Source organism: Sylvia atricapilla, chromosome 17 (genome assembly GCF_009819655.1).
Source record: "Sylvia atricapilla isolate bSylAtr1 chromosome 17, bSylAtr1.pri, whole genome shotgun sequence".
NCBI lineage: Eukaryota > Metazoa > Chordata > Aves > Passeriformes > Sylviidae > Sylvia > Sylvia atricapilla.
In genome coordinates this window covers 11,845,115-11,863,690 of record NC_089156.1, presented here as the reverse complement: position 1 = coordinate 11,863,690, position 18,576 = coordinate 11,845,115, and the positions used below count along the sequence as shown (strand labels likewise).

Here is an 18,576-nt window from a genome sequence, read left to right as displayed (position 1 = left end):
ACAAGAGCCCTCCCATGAGGACAATCCCAACCCCACTGCAGCCTCTGGGCTGGACTCGCCGCCTTCTTGAAGTCAACTCTGCACTTTGCTACTCCAAACACAGAGTCTAGAGCTTAAAAATAATTTTATTACTTTGTCTTTTAACAGCAGTTTTCTGTATGCTGTAAAAGTACTGATTTTATGTATCTTAAAATGTCTGCACGAATTGTCTACAAAATCCAAGAATGTTTCTCCATAATTTTGACCTATCTGTTCCATAATTTAGAAAACCAAGGGTTGCTCATAATTGCTGCAAGTAAAATAAGAAATGCCAGAAACAGGCCTTTAGCAAGACTCTGGGAATATGGTTCTCCTGGAAAAAAACAAAACAAAATAAAAAGTGTAAGCGTGTGAGAGCTAAATTTTAGTTTATACTACCAGCCAAAGATACAGATTAAAGTGTATACAAAAGCATTCTTTCAGACTAAACTCCCCACATTTAACTATGTTTCAAAGAAATACAACCTTTCATGCTTTGTGGCATGTTCATAATTGTTTATAATTTTTTTATAAACAACTGTTTATAATTTTACCTGTGTAAAAACGTGTCAGTGGGTAAAGGAGCTGAGGCCAGCACACTTCATTTCGATTGCAGTCAAACTCTGCATAAAGCTTCTGGTACCTGGAAAAAAAGGAACCTTTTGGTCAATGCAATTCACATGACATCTGCTGAACATAATGGGAGGTTATCAATGTTTTTTACCAAAATTACCTTGTCACTGGAAGGGGTGGCTGAGCTGGGACTTCAATGAACTGAACAGAAGCTGTGATGGGAAGAAAGCTGAGGGTGTTTTTGCAGCCAAGCCCGCACTGGAACTGCCATAAGACTGTTGAGTAGCTGTAACAAAAAGCATAACTATTGCTTGAGGGCTGGGAATGGAAGTTTAGACCCTAAACATGAGCAGGAAAGGACAGAACACACAGCATTTATGAGGAGGTTGACAATCCTTGGATTTTCCACATTGTACAAGGGGAGAACTTGCATAGTCTGGAAATGAGGTAAAACAGAACAGAATCCCACTTATTTGAGGGGGGGAAAGTGTTTGCAGAGTGAAAATTCCCTGTTTCAGGAAAGAATAAAGCATTTAGCACAGCTCCCAAGAGCTCTGCAATGGGGTAAGCCAGAACACAGGACAATCTTGTTGCTTCCACCACGTGGCTCCTGATGGGATGCCCTGTGTATGCCCACTGCTGGCAGCATCATGTGTTTTATTTAATATTTCAGTGAAGTATAAAGATTATCTGCTTTTAATCATTATTTGTTTTCTTTAATATTCATTTCAAAGGGAGAAAGGCTAACCTGGTTCTGATCAAAGGAATTTGGGGTTGTTAAGTGAAAGGCATGTAAAAATCATCACCAAAACCCACTCTTTTTGTTTGTAAAATTAATTTGGGATACGTTAGGTAAGCAAGGCTCAAAATGAAGCATTTCTTTTTCAGCCAGCCAGAGACACAACTCACTTTACCTGATCTGCACTGCAAGAATCTGCTGCTGGGGAATCCCTTGCACTGCTCCCACTTTAGCAGAGATTATGTGAATATTTAAGTTAGCAGGAATATCTGGACAAATGCCTTTTAAGCCTCCAGTGCTCACATTAGAACTAAATGGATCAAGACCTATGAAGGAGAATGGAGAGATTTAAATGTAAATGTTATGGAAAGCATTATCTATTCCATAATTAGATTGTTCTCATAGCCCAGTGAACTGCTGGTAACTGTCACACAGGAACACATTTAAAATGTTTCTCTCTATAAAAAAACACCTAAAGAATTTATCAATGGATAAATACCAAGTCATATGTGTACAGGCTGGCAGTAAAATATGCAGTATCCACAGACATACTGAATTATGTGCCTGTATGTACACATATATGGATGGATGCAGAGACACTTATCACTACCTTTAGGTATTTGAAATTACAATTTGGATTTATTTTGACATGCTGTATTTACTTTATGGGCATATTTAAACTGCAAAGAACAACACAAGGCTCACTTACGTATAATTTCCACCCAGTCATTCAGATCCCTGTAACTGGAGTTGTCCCTCTTTCCAATGTGAGTGGCTTGTATTAACGCATTCAATTTCTCAGTCACGTTTCCCCTGCAAAGTAAGAATGTAACATCACACAGAATGTAAATCTGGACTGTCTTACCACTCTGGGCTGCAATATTACTGTATCTTAGGGTCAGTTTCATCTGACAGATGTTATCACACCACAAAAATAAACTTGAACTGCTGAAGGGAAGAAATAGCAAAATATTGCAGCCAGCACAATCCCCATTTGAGTAAAGAGTGAAACCATTACTATGATTTCCCCTCAAAAACAGAAGTGAGGCTATTAACCACAGAAAGCTGAAACACACAGATGAATATTTAAAAAGAATGTGCCAGTGCTGATGGGAGGCACTTGTAGACAGTCACATAACAATCAACAAGAGGGATGAAGCAGGGATAAACAATTCAGCTTGTGTAGCTCACCTTAAAAAACTGCAATCTTCATTAATATCAACTTCTAGAATGCACCCAGAGTATGAGTCTACTCCAAACAGAACTGGTCTGTAAGTTGCTGATGCACATAAACCTCTGCCAGCTGTGAAATGAAAACATCTTATTTACTTTAGATCTCTAGCTTTCAATTTTATGCAAAACATTAGAATGCAAACTCAGCGTGGTAGAGTTCAAAAACAGACACAAGTCCATCCAATTTTCCAAGAAAGTGTTAAAGGTTTTCTCACTGACCTTTGAAAGTCTGGGAAAGAAAAACAAAATCTGTCAGGAGTTTTTTAGCTAAAATACTTTTTTAAAAATCAAAAAAACTGAATAAAGCTCCAACATTTTAGCATTAACCACAACTGAAGTTGCAACCTCACAAACAATACCTGGCTGCCAAATGTTGAGGCTTCCAAGAGGATCAGAAGCATTAAGATTTGCAGCTCTCACTGGTTCTCCAACCTGATACCCTGAACAGAGAAAGGTAAATTAAGAACACTGTAGAAGAATCTATAAGCATTAGCATTGTTTGAAATGTCATCAATCTTGAAGTAAATGACAAGACGTTTCCATTACAGGGGGAATGGCCTCACTTTAAATAATCAATATCTCTGGAACAAAAGCCTAAGAACCATTCACTGCTGTTGGCAGGGCAGTAAGGCAGGAAGGTGAAGGCTGGCCACATAAAGAAGTACAAAAGAAATATTAAATGTAATCACTGGTAAGAATCTGTATAGTACAATTTTTTTCACTTTTTGGAGGCAATAAAAAGTATTAATACCTGGATTCTCAAACGGTTCCTCTCCATTAGTACTGTTTAAACTTAAAAATTCCACTGTGAATCTCTGTGTCAGGATTTCTAGTGAAAGAAAAAAATATGACTTTTAAATAAGTAAATTAGCAAAATATATGTTCTGTGTAGGGCACAAACTTCTGTCTTTCATTAGTGACAGAAGATTCAAATTAACACAATTAATGGAAATCAGCCCCATACTTTTCTTTCTAGAGTTCTAAGGAAATTATTTTTAAGAAGAATTAGTAAATAAGAGATTCTATCACAGAATTTCCATACAGAACACAAATAAATAAATCAAAAATCATAAAAGAAATGTCAGGGTACCTCCATCACATAAGCTTCCACGGAAGACAGTGACATTTAATTGCTCAATGTTCTTGTCTTTCCAAATGAATTTATAATGTTCTGCAAAAGTTACATTTTGACACAGGACCTCAGCAGGAAGAAGGTTTTCTGGCAGAAGGAAAAAAGAGAAAAGGTCATAATGAAAAGCATTCTAATTAGAAAACTCTGCTACTGCAGCTGAGAAAGAACACATTAAAATCTTAGCAAAATTCTGGAAATTCCAACATTCATCTTTTTGAGAATTTATTTTACTGTTTCAATGTAAGGAACTTGATTTCCTGACCAATTGTGATGAACTGGAGTAAATTAAATACTTCCTGCTTTGCAGGAAGCCAGTTCACTTTTTCAGTCTTAGATAACATACAAAATTCCTCCTAAGAATTGCAGCAGGTAAACATTTTAGACATCAAAATTATCTATTTCATATACAATGCAGGTTAAGTAAGAAACATTAATTAAATGGAAGAGACCTACCACTTTCAGTGATGAATTTGCCCCTGTCAGTGATGAGTCTATAGACAACATTTTGTTGGATGAAGTCTGAGAACAAAAACAAAGACTTTTGTTTTCACATCCAAGGTGCAATCCTTGTTGTTATGAAAACTGAGTAGGAAATTATTTAGAAAATTTGTTTATGTATTTTGAAAGCACAGCTAATTATCTGTGGGTCTTACAGAGGTAATACAGACTAACAAAATTAGACAATTATGGGGCATAAAATAAAATATGTTTATGCTGGTAATCACATTATCTCAAACTCCAGAATGACTCTTCATAAGTACAGGCTTTTGTAATGCAGAGTAACCACTTCTCACAAAGTCTAAAAAGCTGATGCTGCACCCTCCTGACAGAAAAAGGGCTCTGCAACAGTCTGAAAATGAGTCACCAGGAGCAGGTAAATGGGAAGCAAAGGCCCATCCCATTACTTCTTACTTCCTAAATCTTGGGAAACAGTGGGACACTTGCTAGAAGATCATGAGAAACAGGAACAGACGCTGAACTACAGCCACGAGGTAACACAGAGGTTACATTTAACCACTGTGCCAACAGCCCTTGGGTTTGTTCTGTTCCAGCAGCTCTGAGAAACATGAAAACACGTTCCTGCTTGGATTTCTGCAGCGTACCTGCAGTGCCACTGTTTATCCTCACGTCATGGGGCAGGCCTTCCTTGTAAGACTCCAGACTGGTCAGGCACTTGACATCAAAGTTGTGGAGATAAGCCACGGGAGCGTTCCCAACACACTGGCCAGACAGGGATTGCTGCAGGAGGTTCACAGAAAATAAGGATTTTCTTTTCATTTCAGGATTGCTTGTTAGTAAAATGCCCCACGTGTGCACTACAGATAATACTTTGACAAACAAGCTGTCTGATGTTACAGAAACACCTCAGCCTCTGGCAAAAGAGAGGTTAAGGTTTTAAAAGCACGGCTTTGAAAGTGGTTTCAATGTATACCATGACTTCATCTTCTTTTGTGAAAATAATTATAACCAACAAGTGTCTCCAAAATGCATTACCTGTGCAGGGATGGGCAAGGGGATGAGGAAGGATAATATCTACTTTTAATAATGACTTTGTGGTTTTGTTTTGTGGTTTTTGGTTGGTTGGTTGAGGGCTTTTTGGTGACAAATACACCCCACCACTTCCCAACATCAAGTTGCTGAAATTGGATGCAAAGCCATAAGGAGGGTGATGCAGGGAGTTCCAAACAAACCAAGAGGAATCAAAAGCTCATAAGCACCAAATGATTACCTGGGGAACAGTAAAATAGTCATCTTCTTCTGTTATAATTGGATCTCCTTCTTGGTAACCAGTGAAAGGTCTCCCAGGAGAAGTTTGTAGAGGGATCTTAAATGAAGGAACTTTGGGTGTAGAACTGCAAACAAGTTTAAAAATTAAACACTGCTTGACTCTTTACCTCATACAAATTATTAGAGGTTTGCTTTCATGTCCCCTGCTCTTATAAACTACCAGTGGTATTTCTCCACTTGCATTGAAGGTTTACACCCTAAAACCCAAATTTCAAAGTAACTTTCATTATAAAGACAGGTTTTATTTTTGGTTGCATAATGAGTGCGATGAGAGTGTGATGACAAATTAAATTTTCTTAAGACTTACATAGAGCCATGATAAAAATAGCCAAGAAACGGTGTGTTGTCAAGAGAAGACTGTACACAAAGGAAGGGAAACCACTCAGGGGTGTATTCCATTGTCTGGGAAGAGCACAGCTGGTCATAAGCTGGGTTTACATCCCCACCAAACACTCCAGGGAAACAGGATCCACTGAATAACTGCTGCAAGTCTGGTGTGCACTCCTGAAAGGGAAAAAGCACAGTCACTTTTAGCCAGAAAACTGCAATACTTTTGGCAATACAAAGCCAAACTTACAGGTAAACCAAGCAACTTTGTAGAGAGAACACATTTACTTTTAGAAATACTGGAATATCCAAACAGGCCCTCTGGCCAATCTAGTCTGAAGCATTCAGTACCTCTCTCTCCACACAGACAAGAAAGTCTAGAAACTTTGAAAACAGTTAATCAGAGTTTAATAAGAAATAAGTACCAGATCACAGCAACAACGAACATCACAAGCTCCAGCTGTTAGGTTACAAGGACAAGAGCCCAAGGGCTTAAATGCCTGGTTTGGGATGATAGTTGCATTTTCTGTAACAGAAGCAGAATAGAAAATCAGATTTGGTGGACTGAAATCCAAATAAAAAGACCATGCACACAGCAGTTTATTCTGTTAAATTCTGTTAAATGATGGAGCTATCATGTTTAAATTCCACTGTTTGCTCATTATCTCTTATTTCTGCCCAAATCCCGATTTTTCCATACAGAAAGGAAAAGAACAGCCACAATGCATTCTTTTGCATTTACCTGACACATTTCCTCTAAAGGAAGAGTTGGCAAATATTTCAGCTTGAATCAGGAGCTGTGTCAGCATCACTGAACCACGGCAAGCCAAAACCTGGAGTGTTTCCACCCTGCACAGAGGTGAGGGGCAGCACTCAGTGGCATTGGGCAAACACAGCTCCAGCGTTCTGGTGAGGCTAACAGTCACCTTTGAAGCCTCCTGGAAAAACACAAAATAAAGTTTGACACCTCTGACGGCTTGTATTGAATTGCTCTTGTCTATACCATTCATCAGCTTCTGAGGGAGAAGCTGGAATGAAGTGGAATAACAGAAGAATCAGTATTTTACGTACCACACCAGGAGTTACATCCAAATTCCAATCTCCAGCTCTTTTACTTCCGCTGCAGTTTGCAAGCTGCAATTTTCCTATAATGAAATATAAATTTTAAAGGTATTCCAGGGTCATTTTAAAAGACTGGGTAATTAAAATGTTTAAACTCCTCTTGTGCCTTCAGGTACACCCTCAGGCCCAGCTGACATGGAAAACCAATGCAGAACTAAGGGGTTAATCACAGGAATGTCTGAAATTCCTGTTTCTGTAACTATTAAGACACTAAATGACATGCATTACCATTTCTCTAGTAATTTTTGTGTCAAAAAGTATTAAAAAATTCAAACATATTTATTTACATGGGGAAAGGGGGTTGAAGTGTTCTTACCTGTCTCTGCATCTCTAGGGCTTAAAATTATAGAAAAATTAACTCCTGAAGAATCGCCAAGAAAAAATGAATTGACTCTGGGCCCTGACATATGAATGAACGAAGGCTGAAAGACTGAAAACAAGAGAAAGAAACAAGTTGATTGAAAAAGGTAACACAGACATAGAGATATTGTGCTTGGGGTACTTTTTTACACTCTTAAATTGTCACAAACAGAAGAAAAATATCACGTAATGCCTAGTACAGGGTTGTATTTCCATTCTTACCCAGTGCCGGAGGAGTGGGTGTAGCTTTCTATGCCACAGGTTTACATGCGTGAAGATGCCTAAACAGGCAGTAAAATAACATTATAGCAACTTCCAGCCCACGCAGAAACTGCACAGCTCAGGCAACACCATATTCAGCATTTCTTTGCTGACTCGAGCTTACACTTTTTAATTTCTTGGGGCCGTGAATTGTGCCAGGGATGTACCTGCGATCCAGGAACAGCGGGCTCCTGCCTCAGGCCATGTGAACGCAGAGCCAAGTTTAGGGCTCGGAGTTGGGAGTTTCACTGCATTTTTCTTTCTAGACTTTGCCAAGGCTGAAAGGTCCTACAAAAACCGCTCCACCCCGCCCTTCTGTGCTGGGCAGCGGCAGAAACCCCACGGTTTGGGGTCAGGGTCTGCGCCGCCTCCCCTCACGCCCAGCCGGGCAGATCCCGCCGCGGGCCGACCTCCATCCCCACATCCCCGCCCGTCCCTGGGCCCCGATCCGCCGTTCCCTGCGGCCGCTCACGGCCTGACCCACCGCTGTCCCCGGCCAGCTGCCCGGGCCATGGAGCCGCCCACAGCAGCAGCAGCAGCGGCCCGAAGCCGCCGGGCGCCATGGCGCTACGGCGGCTCCTCGGCCGCCATCTTGCAGCGCCAGCGCGGCGCCATGGCAACGCGGGGGGCGGGAAACCGCCTCACGGGGAGGAGGGCGGGAAGCCGCCGCCTCACGGGGAACGCGGCCGCCTCACGGAGAACAGGGCGGGAAGCCGCCTCACGGGGAGGAGGGCGGGAACGCGGCCGCCTCACGGGGAGAAGGGCGAGAACGCGGCCGCCTCACGGGGAGAAGCCGCCGCCTCACGGGGAGGAGGGCGGGAGGCCGCCGCCTCACGGGGAACGCGGCCGCCTCATGGGGAGAAGGGCGGGAAGTCGCCTCACGGGGAGAAGCCGCCGCCTCACGGGGAGAAGCCGCCGCCTCACGGGAAAAAGGACAAGAACGCGGCCGCCTCACGGCGAGAAGCCGCCGCCTCACGGGGAAAAAAGGCGGGAAGCCGCCGCCTCACGGAGAAGGCGCCCAGGGAGCGGCGGTGATGGTGGCAGGGCAGCTCCAGACCCTGGGCCGGTCACAAAAGAACAAAGCTAACAACGTTAACAAACAAGCTCTAAGTATGTAAAAACAAAACAAAAACAAACAAACAAAAACCAACAACAACAAAAAAAAAGGGTTCTCAGAGCCGGGGGAGGGGGTCAGCATGGTTTGGGGAAGAGGGAGGTGGTATTGATTATGAACGCGAAGGAATGCAGAATTTATGGACCATGAGGATATCTGGCTGGTCTTCCAAGTTAAGGAAGGAGCTAATAAAACCAGCTCAGTAACTGTGCTGGAATCAGATCCGAGCAGGTAAAAGGTAATTCTGGTAGGAGACCAGTGACCCAAGAAACTCCCAAACCCAAAAGGAAAGAAACTGAGCACGTGGACTAATTAGAATGAGAAGGGAGAGAATCATTAACCAATAGGCATTAGAGTACTAATTAATAAGTATGTAACTTGAAGCACATAAACGCCAATCCTTTTGTTTGCTAGAATGTATAAATAGTTACATTTTCATAACTGATGTACATTTTACGGAGCATATCCCATCTACCTCAATGAATAAAGTAACGTTGATTTTCTAAGCTTACAAACTGGTTAGAGAGTTTTATTTTCTGGTTTTTGGTGATAATCCCAGACATGTCTGTCCCTCAGCATCTTCCCTGATTCCACTTGGAGCTGTCCTCCCTCACCCATTGTCAGTCACATCACACCATGGGACTCCAACAACAAAACTCCAAGAAAATCATGTAGCTCACCCTTAACTATCAAAGCAATATCCGACCACATTTGAAAAAGAGACAGTCTTTATTACAAAAGTTTTACACAACGTAAATTATAAATACAGCCTTCACACAAAATGGCTTTTTTCAACAACAAAAAAAAGCTCGCCTTGTTATGTTGGCAAGCCCAGAAAAAACTGGCACTGCAGCTGTTACAGTGACAAAACCTGATGGGAGTATCAATACCTGACAAATTCCTGTATGCACATTGGGAAGGAAAAAATAACTTGTTTCCTATGGCTAAAAAAAATTCCTCTCTATTCCTTGCGTGAGAAAGGTTAAACTACCAAATTATATAGTTCTCTTTAGAAGGAGATACTGTTTGTTTCTTTAAATGAAGCACGCATTCAGAAGTACACAGCAGCCCTTCCTGCCATAAAAGACACTAATCCAAAAGTCTTTGTTCTTGTCACACATCAGATGGAAACCCACATACTAAAAATAGGACACGTGCCTGTTATATTACAACTACATTTGTTGTTCTCCAGTTTCAAAATAAAACCTTGAAAAATATCCAGCTAGTCTGTATTTATTGATGTTATTTTAAACAAAGGGAGGCCTTCTCCTTCACAAATGAAGAGATATCAAATTGAGAAAGAAATACTACCACAAGGACAGTACAGTCACAGGAATATGTGAGTGCACATCCAGGGCAATTACCACCAATTTTTTTTTCTGAGTGGATCACAAACCATCTTGAAAATTATGGCTCATACTGACAGCAAGAAGTTGAAGTCCCACTACCATTCTGACCCTACACACTAGAAATGGTCATTCTTAACTTTACACCAACATATAGAAAGAATCAAAGCTTTCCTGACTCTGAAAACTTGGAGGTGTGAAATTTGGGAGTGGCCAAAATACCCTCAAATTCCCAGGCTGTGTCTCTTTACCAGGATGTAACTTCTGGTTCCTCTTACAGTTAAGAATTAGTATCTAAAACAGCGAGATTACATGGTAATACAGTGATTTGTTACTTAACAGGCTGCATAGAAAACATACATTTTAAATATTTATCCCCTAAGAAACAATAATAGCACTGCACACAGTTCTCTTTCACATCCAAGAAAAAGTGCCATCAGTTTCTCAAGTAGGTTCCATTTCATGGAATTACTGGAGGAGGTAATGATGTATTTACATAATGTTGCTACGCAGCTACCTTCGATTTCTTCTTCTTTGCTTTCATGACAGGTGGCAATGATATTTTGAAAGCAGTCCTGGGGAAAAATATGGAAAAGCAACTGTCAGATGCACTGAACATATTCCCACACCAGCCCTTCAAAACAAAGGATAAACACTTACTCGCAGGTACTGCAGATAGGACTGAAGTTGCAGAATACTGAAAAATCAAAGAATTGGCTTTCACTAAAACAGGTCATTGGAATGTAAGAAATCAGGCTGTTAAATATTTATAAACGTACTTGACAAGCAGACAGAGCACACGTAGCCAATTTCAATGAGGTTCCTATGACAGAAGCAGGCAGCTCTGTAGTCGACATGAACAGGAGGTGGAAGGACAAGCTGTGACCTCTGCTCTTGATCAGGGAGAAAAACCCACTGCACAGATAGAGAGAGGAGTATTTTGTGAATTGGGTTGGTATTCCTGTATTATCTCATCAGTGAAGTGAGTAATACCTCATATCTGACATACAAAAAACAGTGTTTTTTAAGTGACTTACCAACAAATACTGTAGAAGGGATGGCATGTGGGGCACTTTCAAATATATGCCACCTGTAATGTCACAGGCCTGCAGAGCAGAGACAATGATGAAGATTGCTGTTTGATGACATTAACAGGGCATAAAACATAAAACACCCATGTACTGCACCAGGCCTGCATGTCAGAACTGTCAGATGCACTGAACATATTTCCACACCCACTCTTGATTAAAGGAAAGAGCTGAAGAATGCATTGAACTAACATCAAGTATTTATGAGTTAATGTAAATGGCAAATAAGAACAGCAAGGCTGTACCTGTTGTAGAAGACCTGAATCAGAGTCCAAGACACAGGCATCAATCAAAACACTCTGCAAGACATGAAATGCATGAAAAACAAATTTAGCCAGGACTCACATAGCTGTGTCAGTGTTACTGTCATGACCTGTTTCCAAGATAAATGCACTACAAATTATGTAATCATGAGAGAATTTAATATTTGTGTTATCTTTGCACAGAAACAAAAGATAACATAAAATGGAAAAAAGGCCAGCTTCACCTGTTTCTGTGCTGCGAAGATCACATTCATGAAATTCATGTATTGCAGTGAGCTGTCTTCTGCAGCTTTTATGACCTAAATAGAAACTCAGACTTGTTAGCCTACATATATCACTGGATTTCAAGATTAAAAGAAAACTGTGACAGCAGAAGTTCTTACCAGAATCCTTGATTTCATTTCTTGATTGGCTAAGTATTAAAAAGGAAGAGAAATGCATCAGCACATTGTTTGTATCACCCCTTTAATCCTGTAGCAGCTCACACCTCAGAATATACTGGATGTTAGATCTAACAGGTCAGACAAAATATCTATATGAAACTATTTCCTGTCCCAGTGGCAACTATCTATGGACTAATTCCTCTACACCTCCAGTTATTCCAAGGAAATTCCAGTTACAGTTTTATTTGCACACAACAGAAAATCTCCCTAAGGACACAGATAATTGATCAAATCCTTTAACATATTTTAAATTAGACAACTTCAAATGATCAAAATAAACCTCTACCTATTAGTGCCAATTTTGGAAATGGGGATGTGTCCAAACATGCATATTTGTTTGTGTGTGCATTTATTCCTGTTATTCAGGTTTAAATATCTACTCAATGCTGAAAACAGGAAAAGAGATGTTACCTTTTAGCTCTTTGCCCATCTTGTTGATGTCTACATAGCTGGCATTAAGGAAATCTATATTCCATTCTTGTTAATAACTCCATGATCCACACACACATTCGCCACCTCGGCCAATACACATTTTGATAAGCACAAGCCACAGTTATCAGGCAAACGTTTCAGTTTTAAGTATTGTAACAAAACAAGAACAAAGTAAAAGTTAGTATTATAAGAAACAATCTTAAGAACACATAAAGGCTTCGAAGATTCTGTGACCAAAAGGATACAACAAAGTGCTTTAGCAAGTGATCCTGCTAACAGGGTGTCTGTTTGCTGGCCCTTCATGTCAGCTGCAATACAAGAAAAAATGCAAAAATTTACTTATTTATAAATAAAAACAGCTACTGAACCTAACAATACAAAACAGCACACGTTTTTATCTTTGGCAAATAATACTAATGCAGAGGCCTGAAGTGTCAAACACAATAATCTCATCTACTTCAAGCATATTAAAAATCATATTATGAAAATAGAGGACATTTCTGCAACTCCTTGACATGTTTTGCAATTCTGCATATTAAGCCTAGAATGTTCTTCTCCTTACTTTTTGTCATGAGGTCTTTGATCTCTTCTGCAATTGCATCATTTATTGCTGTTAATAACTCATATTTCCCATCCTTGCTGCCGGAGCAGTTGGATTCCATGGAAGGGCCTCCCTCTCCAAAGGGATCTGCAGCAGCCCAACGCTTCCCAGGGTACAGGAAACGGCTGCAACAGAGGAAAAACAAAGTATTCATGTAACAAAAAACCACTAAAAATTAATCAGCTGCAGATAGCAATACTCTGAAATTTAATTGAAAATCCTTTCAATACTTTAGGCATTAAAGAGGCTATGTAAGACCTTCAGCTTGATCTAGAGTAAAACTCACATTCAGCTCCCTCCTTTTGAGACATCTCTTAAGAAATTTGGCAAGAGATTCTTTGGCTGAACTTGGGGATAGATCCTGAGACTCACAAATATCTGGGTGGAAAAATATCCCCTAAACAGGGAGCTTCTTCTGACACTTGCATTGTTCCACCCCACACATACCTACCATTCCCTCTCTGCATATTTTTAAGTCTATTTAAACCTCCCTTTTGTCTTCCAAGTCTTTTTGTTGCTTTGCAAGTCATTAAGACTCTTCCCTATATAATTTCAGCTAATTTCTTTTTTAAAGACAATGACATATTACACACTTTTAGCTTGGTTTCTTGCGGTCAAACAAGAAAAATCAGGAGACAGATGCAGGAAACTCAAAGCCTTTGCACTGTTGAGAAGCAGCTCTACCTTTCCTGAGTGTGACTTGCTATTACAGCCAGTCTGTTGGTGCGATTCATGAGCAGGTGAGAGTTTCCCAGCACCATCACTGCATCGACGCATTTCGACAGGGTGAACTGCCGGGAAAAAAACAATAGAGATGTAGCACAGTAACATCTACGGAGAAGCAATTCAGAAGAGGTCTGTGAAATTACTGCAGTTAAAAAAACTTGAACGTGAGGATGCAGAATGAGCTTTTGCTGTTAAAAAAACCTCTAATGGATACAGAACGCTGCACAGCTATTTCAAAAGGTATTACGATATCCATTATACCTGCTTTAGCAGACAACATCAGCACAGTTCAGAAGTCAAAGACAAAGACAATTTCCCCCAGAAATGGCCCATCAGCAGTCGCAGGCCGTACCTCAGCCTCTTCCAGCGCCCTCTTCCCCCACCAGATCGGGTTTGTGTCGAGGACAATGACCAGCAGGCTCAGCTCGTCATCTGCACAGGGACCGCACAGCAGCGTCACTCCGGGCCCCGAGCGGAGGGGCCAAGCCCCGGGGCGCCGCTCACGGCCTCCGCCTCCCCGCCAGGAGCCCCGGACCCTCCGGAGCACCCCCGGACCCTCCGGAGCACCCCCGGACCCCTCTGGAGCACCCCCGGACCCTCCGGAGCAGAGCCTCCCCGAGCCCCTTCGGAGCACCCCCGGACCCCTTCGGAGACCCCTAGGAGCACCCCCGGACCCCTCTGGAGCACCCCCGGACCTTCCGGAGCAGAGCACCCCCGAACCCTCCGGAGCAGAGCAACCCCGAATCCCTCCGGAGCACCCCTGAACACTCCGGAGCACCCCCGGACCCTCCGGAGCACCCTCGAACCCCTCCAGAGCACCCCCGAACCCTCCAGAGCAGAGCCCCCCCGAGCCCCTCCGGAGCACCCCCGAACCCTCCGGGGCACCACCGGACCCCTCCGGACCCCGCCGGCCCCGCTCACCCGCGCTCATCCCGCCGGCCGGGCAGCAGCAGCAGCTCCTCCGGCGCCGGCGGATGACGCCCCGGGCCGGCGCTCCCCATCCGGGCACGGCGGAGCCCTGCCCACGGTGGAGCCTGCCCACGGCCCGAGCCCTGCCCACGGCCCGAGCCCTGCCCACGGTGGAGCCTGCCCACGGCCCGAGCCCTGCCCACGGCGGAGCCCTGCCCACGGCACAGCCCTGCCCACGGTGGAGCCCTGCCCACGGCCGGAGCCCTGCCCACGGCGGAGCCCTGCCCACGGCACAGCCCTGCCCACGGCCGAGCCCTGCCCACGGCACAGCCCTGCCCACGGCACAGCCCTGCCCACGGCCCGAGCCCTGCCCACGGTGGAGCCTGCCCACGGCCCGAGCCCTGCCCACGGCGGAGCCCTGCCCACGGCACAGCCCTGCCCACGGTGGAGCCCTGCCCACGGCCGGAGCCCTGCCCACGGCGGAGCCCTGCCCACGGCACAGCCCTGCCCACGGCACAGCCCTGCCCACGGCACAGCCCTGCCCACGGCCGGCGGAGCGCGGCGCTGCGGCGGCGATGAGCACGCACGGTAACGGCGGCGGCCGCGGGCGGGAACGCGGGCGCGGAGCAGGGCCCGGCAGGGCAGGGTAAGGCCTGAGTCTCCACGTTCCTTTTTCAGACTTGATCGAGACGTTCCGGGCGCAGCTGAGGGACGACCCCGATGTGGCCTCGGCCGTGGCCGCCATCCGCGCCTTGCTGGGATTCCTCAAGCAGGACCGAGGTGGGCCCCGGTGTCCCCGCGGGGGCCGCGCTGAGCCGCGGCTGTCCCCAGGGCCAGGCCCTGAGCACGCCTCTGTGCCTCTCCCCAGGAGAGACCATCCAGGGCCTGCGGAACAGCCTGCGGGACGCCATCGACACGCTGTCGCGGGTGGACTCCTCGGTGGCCGTGTCCTCCGGCGGGGAGCTCTTCCTGCGCTTCATCAGCCTCACGTCGCTGGAGTACTCGGTAAGCGCTGCCCGCTCCGCCCCGCCGCCGCCGGAGCCTCCGGCCGCTCAGCCGCCATCCCGCCCTTCCCCAGGACTACTCCAAGTGCAAGGAGATCATGATCGAGCGCGGGGAGATCTTCCTGGCCAAAGTGTCTCTCTCGAGGAATAAAATCGCCAAGCTGTGTCACCCTTTCATCAGAGACGGTGCTGTGAGTTGGCCGGGGCAGGGTGGCTCCTGCTGGGTTTTGTTGTTGCTGGCAGTGAGGGAGGAACGGGAGGGGAGAGGAGTCTGATGAGTCTGACACTCTTAACAAAAATAAAGATTTCCCGAGGCTCGGCCAAAGTAATGTGTGATTTTTGATTTTTTTTTTTTCATCCTGGCAGCGAATACTGACACATGCCTACTCCAGGGTGGTCCTCAGGGTGCTGGAAGCAGCTGTGGAGTCCAAGAAGCGATTCAGTGTTTATGTTACTGAATCACAGCCTGATGAAGCAGGGTGAGTATTCATTAATTTGGTTTTTATCTTCTTTAACAGGGTTAGTTACAGCTACCATCCAACTGTCCTGCCCTAAGAAAAGCTGCTAAGCTTGGCTGGAGCATTTTAAGTGGCAAATGTCACTCATATCACATTATTCTGGACAAGTGAAATAAAAATGTAAAATATATTGGTAATTAACTTGATATTCTAATTAGCATTATCTAGCTTTTCCTCAAAGGTTCACAGACTTGGTCAGTGCCAGGAAACCTACTTTTCCCTTGGAAGATGGGAGACAACTGCTTTATAATTGTCTCTTTAAGAAGTAGGTTAAAATAATCAGTATTATGCTAATCATAGCAAAGTAAAATATACAGCTAAAATTTCATTTAAAGATGCCAAACAATTCCTTCAGAGCAGATATTGTTGTGTAAGTGAAGGAGGAAACCTGGGTAATACGTGTCACTAACACAACAATGTTTTTCCATTTCTATACAGTAATTCATTTTCTGTTCTACCAGCAGGGGAATGGGGACAGTCACAGGCTTCAGTCTTTCTGACAGTATTTTCCTATCACTGTCTTAAAAAAAAAAATAAAAATAAAAATAATTAAGGTCCAAACGTTTTCTTTAATAGGCAAAAAATGGCAAAAGCCCTGAGGAAGCTGAACATCCCTGTGACTGTGATTCTGGATGCTGCAGTTGGGTGAGTCTGATCATCAATTTTAATATTTTTCATCAAAATTTTGACAGTAAGACAAAATAAACTTAGATGTAAGCAGCTTGTTCAGAGTCCAGGGATATTAGTTAGTTTGTCACAGTCACCCAACAGGCCAAACCAGGTCCAGCTTTAGGAGCACAATTAGAATGTGTCAGCTAAAACACAAGCATTTCATTTTGCATGTTGGAATGAAAGAAAGAACCAGACCTAAGAACTTGCAGGGATATGTAAAAAAGAGCTGAGGTGCTCAACAAAGAGGCCACTTTCCTAATTTTCCTAAGTGTTATCATTTTGTGGCTTCTTAAGGCATTTGCTAAACTACCACTGAGTCCAAATACATGAGAAAAGAAACAATTACAATAAATCTGAACATTCCAAGTTAGAGTTCAGTTTCTTCCAGCATTTACACAGTTGCTGACCCCAGGGTCAGCTGTGGCTGGGGAAGAGAGGGCTACTTAATATTCCTGCACTCCAAGGATGTGTAACAGCATGTGGACTTACAAGAGGTAGATTAAACTAGTGCAGAAAATTGAAAGATTGTTTGAATTACTCATTTCTGTTCTGTTCAGCAATCATTTGTCCTGTTACCCAGTAAGGCTTGGATTTTTGTCTTCCCTTTTAACAGCTACATTATGGAGAAAGTGGACCTGGTGTTAGTTGGTGCTGAAGGTGTAGTTGAAAGTGGAGGCATTATCAACAAGGTAATTGTGAGTTTCTTACATCATTCTGTAAATCCTGGACTCTTAAAATTTGATTTCTTTGAAGGGTTTAAAGCTTTTTTGAAAAAAAGTCTCTTCCATTTGGATTTTATCCAGTAAATGTCTGTTAATTGTTGGAAACTGGGCAGTATTGTCAGGCAAGCACTGAGTCTGCAATGTTGTTTTCCATCTGTCTCCACAGATTGGCACCAATCAAATTGCTGTGTGTGCCAAAGCCCAGAATAAGCCATTTTATGTGGTAGCAGAAAGTTTCAAGTTTGTAAGACTCTTCCCTCTCAATCAGCAGGATGTCCCTGACAGGTTTAAGGTAAGAGGAACTCAATTCCACCTTACCCAGCTAAGGGGCACACTGGTGTGTCTGTGAAAAACTGTCTTTTAATCATCTCTGATGATCTGGATCTCTCTGCTGTGGGGTATTGATATATATTGATATATTAATATTGATATATGGGTTGCTCCATGGTACAGTCAGGCCATAATTTGTCCTGATACTGATATTCTGTTCCTAAAGCAGTTCCTTTAGGGCACAGGAGCAGCTGGGGGTAAGAAACATTTTAAACCAATAAACTCCAGAACTACAAATTGTACTTTTTACACAAGATAAAAGAGCTGAGACCAAGGTGGCACCACTCTGTGCCCTTTACTTCCTTCAGTTATACCACAAACATCTGCTTGAGGCTGTAGCACTGCTCTTGCCCTAAAGAGGATTTAACTTGCAGTTGTGTAGTGATTAATGCTCTCTGTTTCCTTCTAGTACAAAGCAGACACTCTGAAAACGAGTCAGAATCTAACAGAGGAGCACCCCTGGATTGACTACACCTCCCCATCACTGATCACACTGCTCTTCACAGACCTGGGGGTGTTGACTCCTTCAGCTGTCAGTGATGAACTCATCAAACTCTACCTGTAACTCCTGCACAGGATGGGTCATCTGCAGAACGATCAGTTCTTATCCTGAGAACTTGGAGGATGGTTCATGAACATGGCAAGGAAATGCCAGTGGAAGGATTAATATAATTATGGACCACTATTGAAAAAAATTCCCAAAGTTATTACAGCTTCTGAAGGCTGCACTAAATTATTTTAAAGAGGGGTTGAGTATTTTGATACTGTAAAATAAAATCCCTTGTGGTGTATCCAGACTCATTCTGAGGTGTGCTGTCACTGATCTGTGGTTTGTGCTTGAGAAAACCAGAATTA

The 18,576-nt window shown here is 43.6% G+C and overlaps 3 protein-coding genes across 4 annotated transcripts; 1 reads left to right on the top strand and 2 right to left on the bottom strand.

Moving 5' to 3' along the window:
- TCTN2 (tectonic family member 2) lies at window positions 1-7,366 on the bottom strand. Its single transcript, XM_066331742.1, has 17 exons — window positions 7,249-7,366; window positions 6,882-6,955; window positions 6,553-6,748; window positions 6,236-6,336; window positions 5,791-5,987; window positions 5,425-5,548; window positions 4,799-4,934; window positions 4,149-4,214; window positions 3,654-3,782; window positions 3,315-3,392; window positions 2,923-3,003; window positions 2,522-2,633; window positions 2,040-2,143; window positions 1,506-1,656; window positions 752-877; window positions 573-661; window positions 1-352 (listed from the first exon to the last, which is right to left on the bottom strand). Exons 1-17 carry the CDS (start codon window positions 7,337-7,339, stop codon window positions 246-248), a joined length of 1,962 nt encoding a protein of 653 aa, XP_066187839.1. The 5' UTR covers window positions 7,340-7,366; the 3' UTR covers window positions 1-245.
- Window positions 7,367-9,377: 2,011 nt separating this feature from the next.
- GTF2H3 (general transcription factor IIH subunit 3) lies at window positions 9,378-14,569 on the bottom strand. Of its 2 annotated transcripts, none has more exons than XM_066331740.1 (13): window positions 14,488-14,569; window positions 13,919-13,998; window positions 13,525-13,631; window positions 12,802-12,965; window positions 12,485-12,547; window positions 12,219-12,248; window positions 11,748-11,776; window positions 11,589-11,663; window positions 11,347-11,400; window positions 11,051-11,119; window positions 10,793-10,928; window positions 10,674-10,710; window positions 9,378-10,588 (listed from the first exon to the last, which is right to left on the bottom strand). In XM_066331740.1, exons 1-13 carry the CDS (start codon window positions 14,495-14,497, stop codon window positions 10,519-10,521), a joined length of 924 nt encoding a protein of 307 aa, XP_066187837.1. In that variant the 5' UTR covers window positions 14,498-14,569; the 3' UTR covers window positions 9,378-10,518. The 2 variants fall into 2 exon arrangements, with proteins under 2 accessions (XP_066187837.1, XP_066187836.1); XM_066331739.1 differs by having other exon boundaries at window positions 13,525-13,635; window positions 13,920-13,998.
- A 470-nt stretch (window positions 14,570-15,039) lies between these two features.
- EIF2B1 (eukaryotic translation initiation factor 2B subunit alpha) lies at window positions 15,040-18,522 on the top strand. Its single transcript, XM_066331737.1, has 9 exons — window positions 15,040-15,063; window positions 15,154-15,255; window positions 15,344-15,480; window positions 15,554-15,670; window positions 15,846-15,958; window positions 16,574-16,642; window positions 17,283-17,358; window positions 17,558-17,683; window positions 18,131-18,522. The coding sequence occupies exons 1-9, from the start codon at window positions 15,051-15,053 to the stop codon at window positions 18,284-18,286; spliced, it is 909 nt and encodes a 302-aa protein (XP_066187834.1). The 5' UTR covers window positions 15,040-15,050; the 3' UTR covers window positions 18,287-18,522.
- Window positions 18,523-18,576: the final 54 nt, after the last annotated feature.

Bases quoted from the DNA above. Each gene is read 5' to 3' on its own strand.
- GTF2H3 (XM_066331739.1), bottom strand. The intron at 12,548-12,801 runs GTAAGGAGAAGA...CTTGTATTGCAG, and splicing joins CAAAGACCTCATGACAAAAA to CTGACATGAAGGGCCAGCAA. The intron at 10,711-10,792 runs GTACGTTTATAA...TTGATTTTTCAG, and splicing joins GTGCTCTGTCTGCTTGTCAA to TATTCTGCAACTTCAGTCCT.
- TCTN2 (XM_066331742.1), bottom strand. From the start codon at position 7,339: ATGTCAGGGCCCAGAGTCAATTCATTTTTTCTTGGCGATTCTTCAGGA. The intron at 878-1,505 runs GTAAAGTGAGTT...TTTTTGTTACAG, and splicing joins ATTCTTGCAGTGCAGATCAG to CTACTCAACAGTCTTATGGC. The intron at 353-572 runs GTAAAATTATAA...GTTTTTTTCCAG, and splicing joins ACTGACACGTTTTTACACAG to GAGAACCATATTCCCAGAGT.
- EIF2B1 (XM_066331737.1), top strand. The intron at 15,256-15,343 runs GTGGGCCCCGGT...GCCTCTCCCCAG, and splicing joins ATTCCTCAAGCAGGACCGAG to GAGAGACCATCCAGGGCCTG. The intron at 15,481-15,553 runs GTAAGCGCTGCC...GCCCTTCCCCAG, and splicing joins TCACGTCGCTGGAGTACTCG to GACTACTCCAAGTGCAAGGA.